The following is a 19,217-nucleotide window of genomic DNA, read 5'->3' as shown; positions in this document are numbered from 1 at the left end:
GGCTACACTACCAGTACCGGAAAGAGAAATTATTAGTTCACCTTTCGAGTTCGGGTTCGGTCGGGTCGAGTCTTTTGTTCTTTAATAAGATGGAACTTTTATTTTTCAAATAATGTTTTTGCACATATTTTGTACACTGTTAATGATTTCCCTGTATTTTTACAGTACGGTACTGGCAGCACGGTTGCCAGTAAGTTACTGTATTTTGGGTTTACAGTACTGTACTGTAATACCATTTTACAGTACACAAACTAGTACTGTATAGTTACAAAGCAGTACTGTACTGTAATTTTACAATATTTTATTACAGTAGTCTATTTTTACAGTAATTTACTGTAATGTCTATATTGACCCATAAATACTATTTATTACTTATTACAGTTAATACAATAATATTATATAAAATAGATAGAGATTTAGGTTTAAATCTATAGTTATTAATATGGTAAAAATGCTATCCTTGACATGACATAATGAATTAAAAGGCAATCCAAGCAATGTTTGTATCAAAATTTTATTTAAAAAAACATTTAATTGAAACAAAACATTTAAAACAAGATTTTAAACAATAATAAACATATAATCAAGTAACATAAAATAAAATCAACAAGTATAAACAAGTTTGGAGACCCCTGCTGTAACATATTTAACTCTGGCAAATAGAACACTGTTCCATAGTTTGAAGTTTTCAGTTTAAAGTCCATCATCGACTAAAAGGTAACATTTCACTGTGGTAAAAAGTAGGGGTGGGCCGATCCACTTTTTCCATTAGCGATCCGATTTCGATTCCTAAATTCTGAGTATCGACCGATACCGATCCCGATCCAATTCTTGTATTTTTCTTGATCCATTTAGAAATGTGTGTGTGTGTACACACATAAATATATATAAGGTTATTGTGTTTGCGTGTGTCTTGTGTGTGTATGACGCGTTTTATTCACTGCTACTCCAGTGCATTAACTCCGCGAGCACCAGACCAACCAGAGTTTTTGTGACCTTAAATATCTTCATATATGCAATTGTTTTTCCCATAAAGCTGTTAAATATATTAGGAAGACTTTGAATATAGTGTGTAAAAATGTTTATGGTGCTTATATGGTGTTTATGGTTATAATAGTCTGACTTTTCTATAGCATGATAGTAACAACAATGAGTAACGCACAGTATCGAATTTGGATCGGCCCCGTTATTCCGATATCCGATCCAGCAAAAAAAGGTCCGGATCGGCTCGATATCCGATCCAAAGTATTGGATCGGCCCACCCCTAGTAAAAAGAACACTGGCCCATAGTTTTAAATATTCTACTTGAATTTCATTGAACACTAAAAATAAATTAAAAATTAAACTGTGGCAGACAGACCACAGTGGCCTTTACTTTGAAGTCGTCCATTCGAACTCAATCAGGGACTGCATGAAGCTGTTCACATGGGGGTTAATGGCCACAGCTTTTCTCTGCACCAAGTTCCTTGTCTATTTGCTTGCTCCTTGTCTGGATGTGCACTTTTTCCCATCTTTGGAATTAATTCTATCCAGAAACCTGTTAGAAATATCATAAACATTAAGTCAACAAATATAAGATAGAAAAAGATTCTTAAAAAACTAAACTCAGCCTTGAATTTACTCCTATTCTGAAACCTTTTGCTCTTATTCTACTGTTCCACGCCTAATTACATTAAAATACAGAAGATTCACTTACCTCTGAACAAACTCTTTCCTCAATGGACAGCATCCACCTGGATCCTGTCATGATTGAATGTCCTGAACAGAAAGTACAATTGTTACTGATTTGGACACTTATTCTGAAAACAAAATCTTTTGTCAATAAAGTCCAGGGACACCTCTGCTAAATAAATACAATTATTAAATTAAATTTCTTATAACCAAAGTCTGAATATTTCTGTTTGTATATTTCTACATGGCAAACTAAGACAATTGTGTACATGTTGTGTATGGTCGTGTTACAGTGTTGTGTGTGGGAATTGTGAATGAGTGTATACATGGGTATTTAAAGAAACTGTAGTGGTAAAGTGCAAACTTACCGAACAATGTGCTTGGTGTGTGTCTGGTGTCACCCGTTGTGCCTCCACATCTGCCTTAACTCCTGAAAAGTGCAATGACACTCATGTAAACTACAAATAAAAAGTGATCAGCACATTCCTGTGTACTTTTACATGTGACGTGGTGAAAGCATTTAATATTGCAGTCGAAAAAATACATGACTTGTAACTGTACATCATGTACTTGCCTGGTGCCTTTAAAGATGATCCATCTTACCCAATCCAGCTTACAAGCAATGGTAAGACTGTAAAAAAGACAAATGTTACAAAATCTGTTAGCCATAGAAATAAGTAGACATTGTGAAGGAAATGGTAAAAGAAAATTTAGTAACACTTTACTATAAGAGTTTATTCCTTAACATTTGGTAATGCCTTAGCTAATATGAACTAACAATGAACAATATATTTTACAACATTAATAATATTTGATAATGTTCATTGTGCAGAGACAAAGTGATTGATTTAAAAATGTATTAAGTGTTTAAATCTAATATCATGCTATGCTAACAAATAAAACATTACTGTAAGTGTTAAGTCAGTTGTAAAACAAATAAATATATATATATATATATTAGTTGTTATATTATATATTATATATAAATATCTAAATAAGTCTTTTTTAAATTATTATTATTCTATAACATCTTGTCTACAGAAAATCTCTGAAAATGTCTCGTTTACTGCAGAAAATAGCGATTTATAGTGACAAGGTAAAAAGACTGTCCCTTTAATGTTTTACCCGGACGGCTGCGGTGTAACACTATTTCACGCAAAGTTTTTTAACAAGTTAGTAGCTAGCTGCTCACTTTAAAGATAAACATGATCGCCTAAATCGGAGCAATCCTGGTGATGCCAGTTTTCTACACGATGTTATTATGGATTATTTTACATCCAGAGATGAAGGATCAGATGACAGAGACGAGAAGACAAAGGTACGTAAATGCGGAGCCCATTCTCTTTTCGTGCATTGATTTGATGTGTTTTGGAAACTTATATATACAGCGTGTAATGCATCTGAAGTGGTGGAAACAATATGCCATAAAAATGTATTGGACAACTTACTGGGCGTGTAAAACGCTTAAGAGAAGATATTCTCTGCTTTTGCTGATATACCGTAATAAAATAACAACAACAATACGCGCGGCAATCCCTTTCATTCATCTGATATTAAGATGAGCCCAGGTCTGAATTATATTAGGTCGAAGTTAAAGCTGCGATGAGTTCGATGCATGTATCCAGTTAAATATGAGGTTTCTTGTTTTCACTTCTGTGGAGGAGTTCGGTACTACAGTATGCTGTGTACGGCGTGTCAAGTCCTATCTGTTTACAACCACGAGTCAGCCTTACCAAACAGTCGAACTTCATACTTTTCTCTGACGCTAACTGAACGGATGAAACGCCGAGATAAACGACCGTTATGCTGGGACCGCAAGACCGCGCTGGCGGGTTGTCTTTGTCCATTTCGTTAAAAAATAGTTTCATTGTCACCACACTTTCAACACAATATAAACTCACCAAACCGTCATAATTTAGTTAAAACAACCCTATATTCATTTAAAAAGGTGTAAAGCGAGTTAAAGCAGCGGTAGACATCTGTGTGTAACGTTTACGTTAGCTTACTTTCTGAGGGAGATTGAAACTTTGTTGGCGACCGTTTTTCTCTCTCATTGCACGTTTAAAACAATATTGTGACAAACTATTGACAACATTCTTAAACTAAAAATTAAGTTTTCAAACTTACCGAACTGCCAGAAATCAATCGTCCTCCTTCAGCTGCAGCCAAGAGTTGTGCTCTCCCTCTGTCTGTGTGATTTGACGTTGGCGCACTTTCACTGATTATTGCAAGTACACCTGGCACATTACAGCAATGGCTAAAGCAAGGTTACATCAAGACCAAAATATACTGTAAAATTTTCCCGCTCAAACAAATTTACCCAGAATGCATTATGAACTGCAGTACTGTACTGTAATGTACACATACAGTATAGTACTGTGGATTTTTACAGTACAGTGCTGCTAAATCTACAGCGACATCTAACAGTGTATTTAATTTACTAAATATAAAACAATATAGGATACATTCAGACGCAATCAATAATACGAATCTAATGTTGTATTTAATGTGATATACCAGCGGTCACATGACATAAGGACTCGGACCCCGGCCGAACCCGATCTCAAGACTTTAATGAACTAATAATTTATCTTTCCGGTACTGACAGCATAGCCTCTATGAGGCTGACAGGAAGAACGAAAGACTCAAACTCGTCCCGAACTCGAGAGAATGATGAACTAATCATTTCTCTTTCCGGTCCTGTGCTGTATATCATACGGCACAGCCTGGCCGAACACAGAGAGTCAGTAAGACAGTGACGAGTTGACAACTAACATCTGTAAGTTAGACACGAGAGGAGGCGTACAAATGTGATAAATATGGAGTTCCGTTTCTTATATTTTGGCTTTGGCTGCATTACCATGACTTGTACACGAGGACTGACTTAGGAGTAAGCTAATAATTTCTATCTCTTGTGTATGTTTCAGAGCTTGTGTCAAGAAATAATGAAATAAGGATTTTTATTTCTCATAACTTGTTAGAAATGTCATATTTGTTTGCATAAGTGGTTATTTTGGGGTAATTTGTGAAATTATAGGTAATCATATTTTAAATGAACGAAAAGAACGAAATGACTCAAAAAAAGATTTTTTCATTTTGATGAACGAGAATCAAAGATCCGAAACCAGAAAAATGATCCGAACTTCCCATCACTAGCTCTGTCAGCAAAATATAGTTCTGCGATGCGAGCGAGCTGGGCAACTGCATTCCGAGACACACCTTCTTTTCGGAATGCTTTTGTCATGGTTGCTCCACGTTTTGTCAGCTTCAAAAGCCTTTTATAACGCCTTATGACATCATGAACATTGTTGGCTGAAAAACAGACAACACAAAAAAATTAATGAACTCACTGTGAGAGAGACCTCTTTCCAAACAGTGGCGGGGGGGGGGGGGGGGCGCTACAAACTTGAAATTAAACTTTTACTGTGGTAATGCAGGTCTGTAGCCATTTATCAGGTGATAACTATCATTACTGCTTTGCTAAAATGCTGAAAATCTTGAAGTCAACTAAATCATGACATAAATTTACTATGAATGTGTAAATCTGAATATAATGGGTTTATTATCAGTAATGAACTAATCATGGTAATCATACACACACACACGCACGTTAAATGTGTATAGTGCTTTCTGCTAAATCTAATATAATTTTGTGTAATATAATTAATTGTAAAAAACAATAATTTAAAATGATTTACAAGTTACAAGAACATTAGTAATTATTAACCATGGCAGTGTTTAGGAGAAAATTAAATAGGCACGTTTGATCAAATAAGTATGCTAAATATATTGTAGTGGAAAAATTTTTATTTTTATTTTTAATTATAGTTTATGAACTTATAATTGTTAAATGGAAAATCCTGTTCTTCTGTTCTAGTGAAAGATTTCTGTTCTTTCCATCTGTTCAATAGTAAAATGTCCAAAGACTAGAACATTATGCAAAGTCCTACCAGATAAGATAAAGGGGGGCTAGTGAATGACATAAGTAACAAATGATGAACAAGTGGAAAAACTCAGTAAACGGTAGAGTTTCACTGAGAACAAAATAATTTCTTCTATTTGACAAGATGTGCTTCAACTGATATGTTTCTTAGTCATTGATAAATTGAAGGTTTATTTTCTAAGTGACGCTGGAACTATGATGAAATCTTTGTATCATGGGCGGAGATGGGATGACTGTGTTTTTCAATATCTTACTATAAATATGTGCTCAACCTTGTAAACGTGGCTCTTAGGTTTTTAAACTTCTAGCACCACGGGGGTGAGAGCCTATTCTGCAGAATATATTAAATTCAGACAAAGAAAATTCTGTCGACAGTGTGTCTGTGTGATCATTGACTTTCACTCTTAGTGAGTATTATTTGATGCGGCTAAAATTCCACGACAATAATGGCGACGAGGATGCGGATTCCAAAGCTGAAGACTCCAGAAGGTTTGGGAGAGACTGACTGATCACCCCTGAGACAAGAGGTCTCGGGCTCCGTAACCCAGGCCTAAGGGAAGGGAGAGTCTCAACCATTTCTGGAGTCAAAGCTGACGGAATCCTGGAAAGAACCGTTGTGGTGGCATCTGAATAGATAACAGGGCCGTGCAGAGACAATTGGAGGGGCAGGTGCTCAAAAAATAAAAAGGGCACTTTGCTCGCTGACACGCAAGCACACAACTGAAACAAATAATAAAGTAATACAGAATAGAAAGATGATTTTAAGTCTAACGTTTTCCTTTATTTTCCTTGCAAATAGAGTGAGAGAGAAAAATCTATATAGACTGAGTTTTATATCTATATATTTATGCATTTGGCAGCCACTTTCATCCAAAACGACTTACAGTGCATTTCATTTTGTGTTTGTGTGTGTCAACAGTATATGCAGTTTTGAAATTATATGATATTATTGCATTGTGACATTAAGATATTATTACGTTTACAGTCTTGTGTTTTTGTTGTCATATTTAAAATATAATTACATTCTATTCTAATCCTGTTCGAAATTTGTATACAAAGAGAGTAGCCTATAGTTTTGAATCGTGTTTGTGTTGTGTTTTTGCACACTTTGATGCCTTAATGACACGGCAATAAAATAATGACATTCATCTCTCCTTTCATTCATTTTATGAAGCCTCTAGTACTTTCTTTATTTTCAGGTAAACTAAAACTGGTTGCAAAGCTGGAGAGTTTTTGACTGAGTTAATAATTTAGCACGAGTATGGCTATATTACCCAACATCAGCTCACATTGTCTTTTATCAAAGGCGAGTCCAGGAATCGTAAATTCAATATGATACAAAATTAAACGAGTTTTTTTACCGTATTCATCGGATCTTGCTCCTCCAACAAACTCCGCGTGACAGGTGGATGACATTAGAACAGCGCGAGAGCGATTTGAAATCAAACTCCTTCGTATGATTTCCCGAATATTTCTTGCGGTACTTTGATGTCATGTGCGTTTCGGTTCTTGCATTGCTGCGTGAAGTTGAGCACAACTAAAAACTCAAGACAGCTACCTGTATGAACTCCCGGCAGAGAACGTCCCTGCCTTTGCCTCATCCATTGTTTTTATATGGGAAGAATGTTTTATTTTCAGCGTGAGAAATGCAAGGTGTGGCGTCACTGGCGTGTAAACTGGCTGAAGTGCGTGTGTCTCCCGCCGAATGCGTGAGACTTGAGAGCCCTGTTTGCATCTAACGTTGTAGAGATGTTAATACACACAGACAGCAATAAACAAAAGCTGTGCATGCTCTCCTCACGTTGTTCTTGTAAAATAATAATAATATAACAAGCATATCGCTTCGGTTCAATGCCGGCTCGAGGGGGATCATCCCTGTCCTGCGCACCGTGTCGTGCACGTGTGGGCGCTGCCAGCGCTGTGAGCTAGCTAGTGATGATCGTCCCTAAAGAGATTGTCCAATGAAAGGTCAATACGTCATCATGTGACTAATTTTATTTGCGTCTAAATTATTTTTTTATTAATTTTACTAATAGTTAGATTGGGCAGGCCTTCACAAAAGGGCATTTAATTACAAAAAAAATGCCTTGACAAAAAGGGCACTTTGGTCATCCAGGGGTAAAGGGGCAGGTGCTTGGGCACCCGCCGCCCCCCCCTCTGCACGTGCCTGATAGATAATACGGTAAGCGTTTTTCGTTCGTGACCATGGGTCAGGGTAATTCGAAAGAGAGTAAAAGTCAATGGATCTGAAAAATGGTGTGTATACTCGAGTGATCAAATCAAAGGGCACGGGGGTGTTGGAAAGCGTAAAATCTGGGAGAAAAGGTATGATTTTCCTCCTAAAGGAACACTGAGTGTAAAAGCACTCACTTTATTAAGGGAAAAAATCATTGCGGATGGCAGAGAAATGAGAGCACAGAGTAAGATAAAGACCAAGGACGAACTGACTCAGACTAAGTCAGAGCTAAACATTAAGCATAATGTTTTCCTACATCAGATTAATTACATGATGAACCTAACTTTCTGTTTTTTTCCTCCTCCATATGCACCTGCACGTACCCCACCTGGGGTACATTTCTCTTATACAAAGGTACCTCTTCTAGACGGTGATCTCCAACCCCCTCCAAGAAGACTCCAACAACCACCCGCACAAGAAGCATTACCAAGAATACCAACTGCACCCCCGCCACCGCCAGCACAAGAACTATCACCTGGGCTAAACCCACCAATCCTTCTCGACAGCATCTTGAAAGAGGAAGAGGAGGAAGTCCAGATAAAAACATCAACACAGGAGAGGTAACATCCTGGGAATCCTACCTAAAGCAAATGTTCCTCGGGGAACTTCAACCTGAAATTTCAACAAAGGTGAAGCAAACCTGCATCGGATGGGAATCAGGAAAGCTGAGTGAGGTCATTACACATTCTCTACATGCTGAACGCCTGCATGACGAAGAAAAACGAAAGAAGCAGAGAAAGGCAAATCAACAACTATCTTCAGCTTTTGTCAAGATAGGCAAATGGGGCCAGCAACGACATAATCAGCACAGTTTCCCTTCACAAGGACAACGTTTCCAGGAGAACTGGCAACAAAAAGAACGAGAGAAAAAGAGGGAAAGCAGTGGCAAGAAAGTCAGAGAGAGAAGATTTGCTGGTATTGCGAACAGAAAGAACACTTGAAAAACCAATGTTTTCATTTCCTAAATTTTCAAGAGCAACCAGAATCCCAGGCGGACGCGGGAAACTTTGCGGGGTGTAAAGAAAAAGGGGACTGAAGCCAGGAGGGGGAAGGAGAGAATCGGACGGAAGGGGGTAAGTCCACTCTTGTTTTTTCTGCGGTTCAAATGCCATATTATCTGCTTGCTAATTCTGTTTTCCTGATGTGTGTGAAAGGGAAAGAAACGCTCTATGCAATGAAGAACTTGCTTTGCTTGATGTTGATCGAGAGGCATACTCTAAACTGCCTCTCGAAGAAATAATGGTTGAGGGACAGGCATTGTTGTTTATGGTAGACTCTGGTGCAACCAACTCTGTCATACGCAAAGATGAACTCCCATTTGTCACCTTGAGTGGGCAGTTTTAACTCATCTATGAGTGCTTCGGGGCATATAGTGAGGGAAGAATTTACTGCTCCACTCTGTTGTATGCATGACGGTAATGAGTTTATGCATATGTTCCTGGTATCTGATGTGTGTCCGGTAAACCTCATGGGAAGGGATTTGATGTGTAAAATGAATGCTAGCATTTTATGTAACAACCAAGGCCTGAATATTTCTTGTTGGGATCCCAGAATGTTGTCTATGTGTGTGTCTCTGTTATATGTGTATGAATGGGCCTTTCTGAATGAAGAGTTGCATGCTGAAGGGAAGATAAGATTGGCACAAGCCAGCGAGGTCATTCCAGCTGAAAACATGCATTGCACAAGCTCATGTTGTTGACATAACAGAAAGAGAGTGGCAAGAGAGATGGTTTTCTGTAAAGACAGAGGGTTTTGACTGTAACCCATATATGCTGGAATAACTCATGGTGTGTGGCACTCGTTCAGTTGACAGGAAAGCAGGAACAAATTTTTGATGTTGACAATTCAGTACCCCACATCTCCATTGCAAAAAATACTAGTCAGCCGTTAGAAAAAGCAGGTGAATTTGCAAAGGCCTGCAGCGAGACTGTTGATTGGGAACCATTGGCAGATAGCGTACAGTTCTCAGAGCACTTATCAGCACACAGAAGAGATTATGCTGCTTTTTCATGGCTGAGAGAGAGTTGTAATACAGAAAGCTGTTTCTCCAGATTTCAACTCACAAAACAGTTTGTCAGTACACATGACGTGTGCTAGTATTGAATTACCGCAAAAAGTTCTTGACAATGTACCTGATTACCTGTGGGCTAAAGACAAGTATGATGTGGGTTTGATTAAAGGGTGTGAACCAGTAACTATCACCCCAAATAGTGATTATAGACCATGTAAACCCCAATATCCTCTGAAAAGGGAGGCGCTTGAGGGGATAAGGCCAGTATTTCAGGCCTTATTGGAAAAAGGGATAATTATTCCCTGCCCACAATCACCTGTGAGAACACCCATTTTTCCTGTACAAAAGTTCAGGGATGCAGGTCAGCCCACAGAGTGGAGGTTTGTTCAAGATCTGCAAGCAGGAAATGCTGCAGTACAAGCAAAGGCACCTCACGTGCCAAACCCTTACACAATTCTCTCACAGATACCAGCTGACGGCCAGTGGTTTTCTGTAGTGGATATTTCAAGTGCATTCTTCAGAATTCCTGTCTATTCTGATAGCCAGTTTTGGTTTGATTTTACATTTAAGGGGTACAGCAAGAGCCGCACTATTTACAAACTCTGCGTTGCATTGTTCATTACAGAAACTTGTGTTGGATGATGATGTTGCTTTATTGCAGTACGTGGATGACCTCTTGGTGCCAGCACCGACTCAGCAATCGTGCACAGACAACACCATACGGCTGCTTACTCATCTAGCTAAGGAAGGTCATAAGGTAAACCCTAATAAAGTCCAGTGCTCAGTCCAGAAAGTAACCTTTCTAGGATATGAAATTACACCAATGGGTAAGCCTCTCTCTCCAAAGAGAATAGAGGCAATAGCTAATATACCAAGGCCCATTACAAAGAAACAAGTCATTTTTGGGTATGACATCATATTGCAGGATTTGTATTGCTAACTATTCTGAAATGCAACAACCATTGCATGACATGATTTATGAGAAACCTTTTGCACCATCAGAGAAGGTAGAATGGACAGAGAAGGCTGAAAGGGCATTTGTGGAACTAAAACAGACATTACAGCAGGCACCCACTTTGGGGTTGCCAGATCCAAAAAAAGCCTTTTATTCAAACAGTGGATGAAAGGAATGGCTGTATGACCTCTGTTTTGTTGCAGGAACATGGTGACAAGTTGAGACCAGTTGCATATTTTTCAGGACGCCTTGATGCGGTGGCCAGAGGCCTACCGGGATGTCTCAGGGCAGTGGCAGCGGCGAAAAAAGCTGTACAAGCCAGCAGTGAGTTTGTGGGATACGCACAGCTGCGTCTGTTGGTTCCTCACTCTGTGTCTCATATACTGCTTGAACAGCGCACATCTCACTTGTCTGCAGCAAGATGGCTGCGTTATTTCTGTGCATTGTTACAGATGTCTAATGTCACAGTTGAAAGATGTACAGTGCTAAACACGGCGACATTGTTACCTACACCTGATGAAGGTACACCATATTGTTGTTTGTCTGCCCTACGGGAAGTATGTACACCAAGGCCTAACCTTGCTGACACACCCATACCTAAATGCACCCTCACATATTATGTGGATGGTTCCTCTTCCAGAGATGACAGAGGCATAAATAGGATGGGGTGGGCAGTTGTGTCTGACTTTGAAGTAGTGAAATCCGGATGCTTACCACCTCACAAATCTGCAAAGGTGGCTGAATTGCATGAACTAACACAAGCTTGTCAACTTGCTACTAATCAATCTATAACCATTTACATTGACTGCTGATTTTACTGACAGTTTCTCTCCTATAACAAATTTTACTCCTTTCTTAAATAGCTGTGTGCAAATGCAAAGCGCACACCAAGGAACAGGACGTGACATCCAGAGGCAATGCACGCGCGGACGCAGCGGCAAAACAATATTTTCTCATGACTACTAACGTAGATTTTTCTCTTACACAGATTTCCCAGGAAAAGGAAGCTGAAACAGCACAGGAGTCACTAATAAGCATGCAAAACATTTTCTCTCCCAACAGAAATAACTCTACACTGTAAAAAAAATCCGTAGAAATTGCAGCTGGGTTGCCAGTAATTTACCGTAGATTTAAATTTATGTTATTTACTGGTAACATTTTGTTCAAAGTTAAATGAACATTTAACATTTACAAGTCTTTGTCTTTACAGAGTAAAACTAAAAAAACAGCATCAAGCAAAACATTCTGGAAAACAAAATCTGAAGCAAAAAACAGAAAAAAGGTTGATGATGATTTCTGGTTCCCAGAATGCTTTGCATGAGGCTGTTATTGTATAGTTTTATTCTGTAAAGATAAAGACTTGTTAATATTTAAAATGTATTTAACTTTGAAAAAACTCTTGCCAGTAAATAACATAAATTTAAATCTACGGTAAATTACCGGCAACCCAGCTGCAATAACATTGTAATTTCTACAGATTTTTTTTACAGTGTATGGAAATCATGTGGAGCTACCAAGACTCCTGAAGGGATTTGGATGGGTCCAAATCAAAAACCTTGTTTACCTAAACACTTTTATTCCCATTTTGCTAGGTTGACACATGGTTTAGACCACGTGTCCAAAGGAGGAATGCTGACAGCCATGGCACAAAATTGGTTCACAAAGGGTTTTTCTCCTGTAGCACAGGGACACTGTGAAAACTGTCATATATGTCTGGGTAATAATGTTGCAAGAGGGGTAAAAACTGCACCTGTGGGGCATCCCATTCCTGAGGGACCATTCACACATGTAATGATGGATTACATTGAATTGACACCAGCAGAAGGTAAACGTTATTGTTTGGTGATGACAAACATGTTTTCGAAGTGGAACTGAAGCCACGCCCACCAAACATGCAGATAGTGCTGGGGTGACAAAAATGTTGTCGAAAGATATTATTCCCAGATGGGGAATCCCAAACAAAATTTCCAGTGATAATGGAGCACACTTCACTGCTCAGGTGGTGAAAGATGTGGGTAAATTTTTGCAAATCAATTTGACCAATCACTGCGTCTACCACCCACATAGTGGAGCTGCAGTGGAAAAAGAGAATGGCACCATCAAGGCAAAACTAAGCAAAATGTGTGAAGAAACAAAATTGAATTGGGTTCAGTGCTTACCACTGGTACTCATGTACATGAGAATGAGGGTCAGAGACCGAACAAAATTGTCCCCTTTTGAAACACTTTTTAGAAGACCCCCACATATGGGGTGGGAACCACACAGGGCGACAGGCGATACTCTTCAAAATGAAAATGACATGTTGCAGTATTGTATTTCTATGTCCTCTGTATTTCAAAATATCTCCAAAGCAGGTTAAAGCAGCCCTACCCCGTCCAGTAGAAGAACCGTTACACAACATCAAACCAGGGGATTACGTGGTGGTAAAGAACCTCAGGAGGAAATCCTGGAAAGCCAGATCGTGGGATGGGCCCTATCAGGTTCTGCTGACAACTCATATCGCCGTAAAGATCGCAGAGCGTGCCACATGGGTGCACGCTGCCCATTGCCAAAGGGTTGGTGCTGGAATCCAAGGGGTGATCCAAAGGGAGGACGACTAACCGACTGCGTGGTGTGGTGGTACCATACCCGAATCTACACAGGGAATTAATCATCAAGGGCGCACGACCCCAACTCTAACTGTGCTCAACCTCTTCACCACAAATCCAAAGGAATCATCAAGGGCACACGACCCCAACTATAACTGTGCTCAACTTCTTCACCACAAATCCAAAGGAATCATCAAGGGCGCAAGACCCCAACTCTAACTGTGCTCAACATCTTCAGTACAATTCAAAAGACCCTATGTAACGATGAGAGTCATGAAGTTATGAATAAATCATAAAAAGGGAGGAGTGTAGTAGAAGATTTTTTATTTTTATTTTTAATTATAATTTATGAACTTATAATTGTTAAATGGAAAATCCTGTTCTTCTGTTCTAGTGAAAGATTTCTGTTCTTTCCATCTGTTCAGTAGTAAAATGTCCAAAGACTAGAACATTATGCAAAGTCCTACCAGATAAGATAAAGGGGGGCTAGTGAATGACATAAGTAACAAATGATGAACAAGTGGAAAAACTCAGTAAACGGTAGAGTTTCACTGAGAACAAAATAATTTCTTCTATTTGACAAGATGTGCTTCAACTGATATGTTTCTTAGTCATTGATAAATTGAAGGTTTATTTTCTAAGTGACGCTGGAACTATGATGAAATCTTTGTATCATGGGCGGAGATGGGATGACTGTGTTTTTCAATATCTCACTATAAATATGTGCTCAACCTTGTAAACGTGGCTCTTAGGTTTTTAAACTTCTAGCACCACGGGGGTGAGAGCCTATTCTGCAGAATATATTAAATTCAGACAAAGAAAATTCTGTCGACAGTGTGTCTGTGTGATCCTTGACTTTCACTCTTAGTGAGTATTATTTGATGCGGCTAAAATTCCACGACAATATTTTCCTTAATTGCGCAAAAAGTCACAGTAAAAAAGCTTTAGTGTGCAGATAGTTATTTTGGAAATTATGCACTTAACCGGACCTTTTATGCACATTCCGGGTGCAGAATTGATGCGCCTAATCATATTGAGTGCGCAATCCTGTGCTTCCTGGGTGCAGCATTGATGCTCTAGAAGCATTCTCACATGGGAATCCTCGCTCCGCAATGGAAAGTTAAGTTCATAACTGTTAAAACACAATGGGAATAGATGCATCGTGTGCTCAGCACACACTAAATTACATCCATCCAACAGCTTACTGAGAGTTTATAAAATCAGATCTTTAACACTCTGGGGTCGACTGCGGCGTGGGCGCCGCAAACTCTTTATTTTTCAATCACTCCGCAAAGAGACTTAAATTACTCTGCTGATTAGTTTTTTCCTGTCCACTCCCAATAAAAAGAGAATGTTGTGCTTTTCGCAAAATTAAGAAAATTAACATGATGCAGTAATGATAGTTATCACCGGATAAACGGCTACAGACCTGCATTACCATAGTAAAAGTTTAATTTCAAGTTTGTAGGGCCCCCCCAAAAATTTTTTTAGCACCACCCGCCACTGTTTGGAAAGAGGTATCTCTGTCAGTGAGTTAATTAATTTTGTTTGTGTTGTCTGTTTTTCAGCCAACAATGTTTGTGATGTCATAAGGCGTTATAAAAGGCTTTTGAAGCTGACAAACGTGGAGCAACCATGACAAAAGCATTCCGAGAAGAAGGTGTGTCTCGGAATGCAGTTGCCCAGCTTGCTCCCATTGCAGAACTGTATTTTGCTGACAGAGCACAATTTAATAGCATCACCTTCACTCCAGGAAAACTAGCTGAGTTTGCACAAAAGTTCAAAGAACACAATATAGATGTTCAAAGAAAGGTCCTATCAATGAAAGCGAAAGGTTCACTTTTGCCTTTTTGTCTAAATAAGTGATCTGTTAAAAAGCTTCTTAGCTATGTTCGCTGTTCGCTATGAGTATGTCTAAAAAGTAGATATCATTATTAACAGTTAGTATTAATAACATTGTTTGAACAGAAGGGAACATATTCTTACAAACCCTTTTTGTCATTCTAGGCAGACTTAAAACTTTTTTGTTTCCATGTTTGATCCTCTCTCTAACCTGTTAATTTCAAGAGAGTCCACATGAGTATTCTCAAATCTTTTGATTTACAGATGTACACACATCACCCTTTCATTGGATGTTGTCCTTTTTGACAAGGTAATTAAAAGGAGTTGACTGGACAAACAAATGAGTCTGCATATTTTCCTCGTTCAGCATCTTGTTCTGTTTTGCTGTTTTTTGTCTTATAACAGATATTTAGTAGTGATGATGTTTATTGTCTATTGACAGTCTGCTGAAAATCTGCTGACTAGTAGCCATGTTGTCTGATGTAAGAGTCATTCAAGAGCATCCCTAAGATTTTCACTTCATTTTGATGGGTCTAATGTGGCCAGAGATGAAAAGACAAATTTACCTCAAAGTAAAATGACTCTCTACTGAAAGGTAATTTATATGTAACAAACAGTAAGTACCGCATTTCTGAAAATACTTGCAAAATATGGAGTTTTAGCAGCCTAATATGCCTAAAGTTAATATGAATTAATGCTGAGTTGCTACTTAAAGTCAACTGGATGCTTACTGAAAGTCTTTTGATACATTGGTTAGTATGCCTAAAGTTAATTTAAAATATGATGAGTTGCTACTTATAGTCAACTGAATGCTTACTGAAAGTCTGTTGATACATTGGTTAATAACTAAATACTGACAAAAAATCTTTTACTTCGCTGTACTTGAATTACTGAAAAGTTATTGAGGATTTGTTGCCTGTCTGCTAATACGCTGTTGAACATGTTCATCTTTAATTGACAGCACATTACTAACAGTTTCCTGACAAAATGTTTATTAGCCGTTTACATATTACAGACAGTTTAATGATTGTCACAGAACATGTAATAGACAATCTACAAATACTATACTGATGAGAGTAAGTAGATAGTCTGTACGCTATCAGTTAAATTTCAACTAACTATCTATAGGGGGACCATCAAAATAAAGTGGTTTTGTATGAGATTCAGCTTGTTTTAAGTTTTGTTGTTTCTCCGTTTTATAGCCAAATAAGATTTTATTTACTGTCAGGGCAAAATGTATGTTGTTGGGGGAGAGAGTAGGCTATTTGTATGTTCATGTGAATTATTTGACAAATACAGTAAAACCTGTATTTTATTATTTGTAAGGGAATCAATATTTCTTTTACAAGGTTTTATAACTGCAAAACCTACAAATTTAGATAGCTTAGTTTATGTCATAGCAAATATTGACCCATGAAACAAGAATATGACCATCCCAAACCTAAAACACCACAAATTCATGTTAAACAATATAAACCCTGAAAGCTTAAAGATGTCAGTCCACACACAGAGAGAAAATCAATTTAGATTTCTGTTTATCAGAATGATGGGAGGAGCCGTGCAAGCACTTCAGGTATAACAAGTTAAATTAAACAAGTTTCTGCTTGATCCCACAAACTCTCATGATCAGAATTTATTAAGACGCTGTAGACGATTGTGAACAAATTTGTTTGTTTTTGTTTATGTAAATGTGTTTGTGTCTAAAAACATTTTTTATTTTGTCATGTTTTTGAGAAGCTGTGTTTTGGAGTGATGGAGTTCATTTGTGTGACTCTGATGATTATTATTGGAATCACAGATTCAACAGCAGGTAAATATTCACACATTATAACTATAATTTATAATTATATATAATTATAACTATAACTTTTTGTGGTTAAAACTGTGTGAAAGTAGACAATTAAAGCTGATAATAGAAGAATGTTTACAAGCCCATTGTTACAAACAATGACTTTTCATTTATTTTTCATGAATGGTTTCTTTAATGTTAACATGATGAAACCACACAACACCTCTCTGACAGCAGATTTCAGACCTGTTTTCTGTCTCTTAACAGATCAGTTTGCTGTTGTTGAACCTGCAGCTCCTCTACTCGCTATAGCCGGTGAAGATGTGATTCTGCCCTGTTCTCTCAAACCCAACATCAGTGCTGTAAACATGAGAGTCGAGTGGTTTAGACTTGATCTCAAAGACTCAATAGTTCATCTCTATGAAGATCATGAAGACAAAAACATAAATCAGCTTCAGTCGTACAGAGGAAGAACTGAAGTGTTTAAAGATGAACTAAAGAAAGGAAACACATCACTCAAACTCTCAAGAGTTAAAGTCTCTGATGAAGGAGCTTATAAGTGTTTTATTGAGTATAAATCTTGGAGTGATGACATTACTGTTGATCTCAGAGTTGAAGGTGAGCAAACTCATGTTTTATTAGGGGTCAAGCACCGAAGGTGCTGAGACACCTATTGGAATTGTTAGTATTATTAGGGGTCAAGCACCGAAGGTGCTGAGACACCTATTGTAATTTTTAGCATTATTATTATTATTATTATTATTAGGGGTCAAGCACCGAAGGTGCTGAGACACCTATTGTAATTAGGGGTCAAGCACCGAAGGTGCTGAGACACCTATTGTACTTGTTAGTATCATTAGGGGTCAAGCACCGAAGGTGCTGAGACACCTATTGTAATTGTTAGTATTATTAGGGGTCAAGCACCGAAGGTGCTGTGACACCAATTGTAATTGTTAGTATTATTATTATTATTATTCTGCTTCTTCTTCTTCTTCTTCTTAGCCATTGGTTTCTATGGCAGCCCTATGAACCGTACATAGGAAAATTATGAAATTTGGCACAGTTGTAGAGGTGGTCCTGAAAAGTCAAGTGACCAAAAATGGGGTCTCTACAACTAACTCTATAGCGCCACCAGCAGTGCAAATATTCAATGTTCAAATGGTTATAACTGCTGATCCGCTTGATCTATGAAAATTCTATTTAGTACACGTGATTGCTCTCCTCATGCTTATTGTTTTTAATGCCTTACAGTAAAACTCCACCCATTACAGTAGCGGCCATTTTGAAATGTACAGTATTCCGTTTATTCGCTGCTCCTCCTTCAAATTAGTTTCAATTGTTATGAATTTTGGCACAGGTGATCTTTGGAGTGAGCCGCACAGAAATGACCAAACAGAATTTTTATATTTATCTTTGTTCAAAAGTAATAAATGCGCAAACTTAACGAGGTTGACGCAAAAATGGTTCTGAAGCTGTAGCTCGGTCATTCTTTGATCAATTGAAATGAAATTTGGTACACTTCATGTGGACCATGAACTTGGGGTTCATGCCAAATTTGGTGACAGCGCCACCTATGGGTCACGAGATATGAAAATAGGCTATTTTTGCCCATAACTTCTGAACTGTTTGTCAGAAAATTATGATCTTGATGTCCATGGATTGCTTAACTGATGCCGCATCTGTCGATGTGTATTATGCCGGGTTTGACCACACACATCTGTCCGACATTTTGAAATTTGTCATAAATTGTTATATCTTTTGAACTATTGGACATATCCGTGCAAAAATCAGTAGGGAGATTCAGCATGATGTCTTGAAGGTACCTTGGAAGTCAGAGTACAGCGCCACCTAGGGGTTATAAACTATAACAGTTCTTATGGAACTGCTTATAACTTCTGAATACTTTGTCTGATATTAATTTCTTTGTGAAATTGTATTCACTGGTTTATGCCGATTGCAACGATACCTCGTTTGTCATTTTCCAACATTCTGTTCATGTGTTATTGTAAAGCATATGGTAGATGATTTTTTCGCTACTCTTTTTACAAATTTTGTTTATTTTATGCCAGGTACTGCTCGTATAATGTTTGGAGCAATCCGCACAGAAATGACTGAACAGATTTTTGATATTCTGTTCTCTTTCTTAGAAATACCACTCCAAAGTTGACCGTGCCTGTGACGT

General features: G+C 38.1%; 2 protein-coding genes and 1 long non-coding RNA gene across 3 annotated transcripts in view; 2 read left to right on the top strand and 1 right to left on the bottom strand.

Annotated features, from left to right (window-relative positions):
• The window catches only part of LOC135733866 (butyrophilin subfamily 2 member A1-like), a 172,468-nt gene that overhangs the window by 106,835 nt on the left and 46,416 nt on the right, over positions 1-19,217 (top strand). The gene's annotated exons all lie outside the window — the stretch shown is intronic.
• Positions 1,400-4,070, bottom strand: LOC135734210 (uncharacterized). Its single transcript, XR_010527205.2, has 5 exons — positions 3,799-4,070; positions 2,246-2,302; positions 2,040-2,101; positions 1,697-1,758; positions 1,400-1,537 (listed from the first exon to the last, which is right to left on the bottom strand). It is a non-coding gene; the product is annotated as an uncharacterized lncRNA (long non-coding RNA).
• On the top strand, positions 16,856-17,700 carry LOC135733865 (myelin-oligodendrocyte glycoprotein-like). Its single transcript, XM_065252642.2, has 2 exons — positions 16,856-17,056; positions 17,303-17,700. Exons 1-2 carry the CDS (start codon positions 16,999-17,001, stop codon positions 17,698-17,700), a joined length of 456 nt encoding a protein of 151 aa, XP_065108714.2. The 5' UTR covers positions 16,856-16,998.

The sequence above is a fragment of the Paramisgurnus dabryanus genome, chromosome 3 (genome assembly GCF_030506205.2).
Source record: "Paramisgurnus dabryanus chromosome 3, PD_genome_1.1, whole genome shotgun sequence".
Classification (NCBI taxonomy): domain Eukaryota; kingdom Metazoa; phylum Chordata; class Actinopteri; order Cypriniformes; family Cobitidae; genus Paramisgurnus; species Paramisgurnus dabryanus.
This window is presented reverse-complemented; position numbering and strand designations above follow the sequence as displayed.

Coding starts and splice junctions, on each gene's coding strand:
- LOC135733865 (XM_065252642.2), top strand. CDS start 16,999: ATGGAGTTCATTTGTGTGACTCTGATGATTATTATTGGAATCACAGAT. Junction 17,057..17,302: donor AATCACAGATTCAACAGCAG/GTAAATATTCAC, acceptor GTCTCTTAACAG/ATCAGTTTGCTGTTGTTGAA.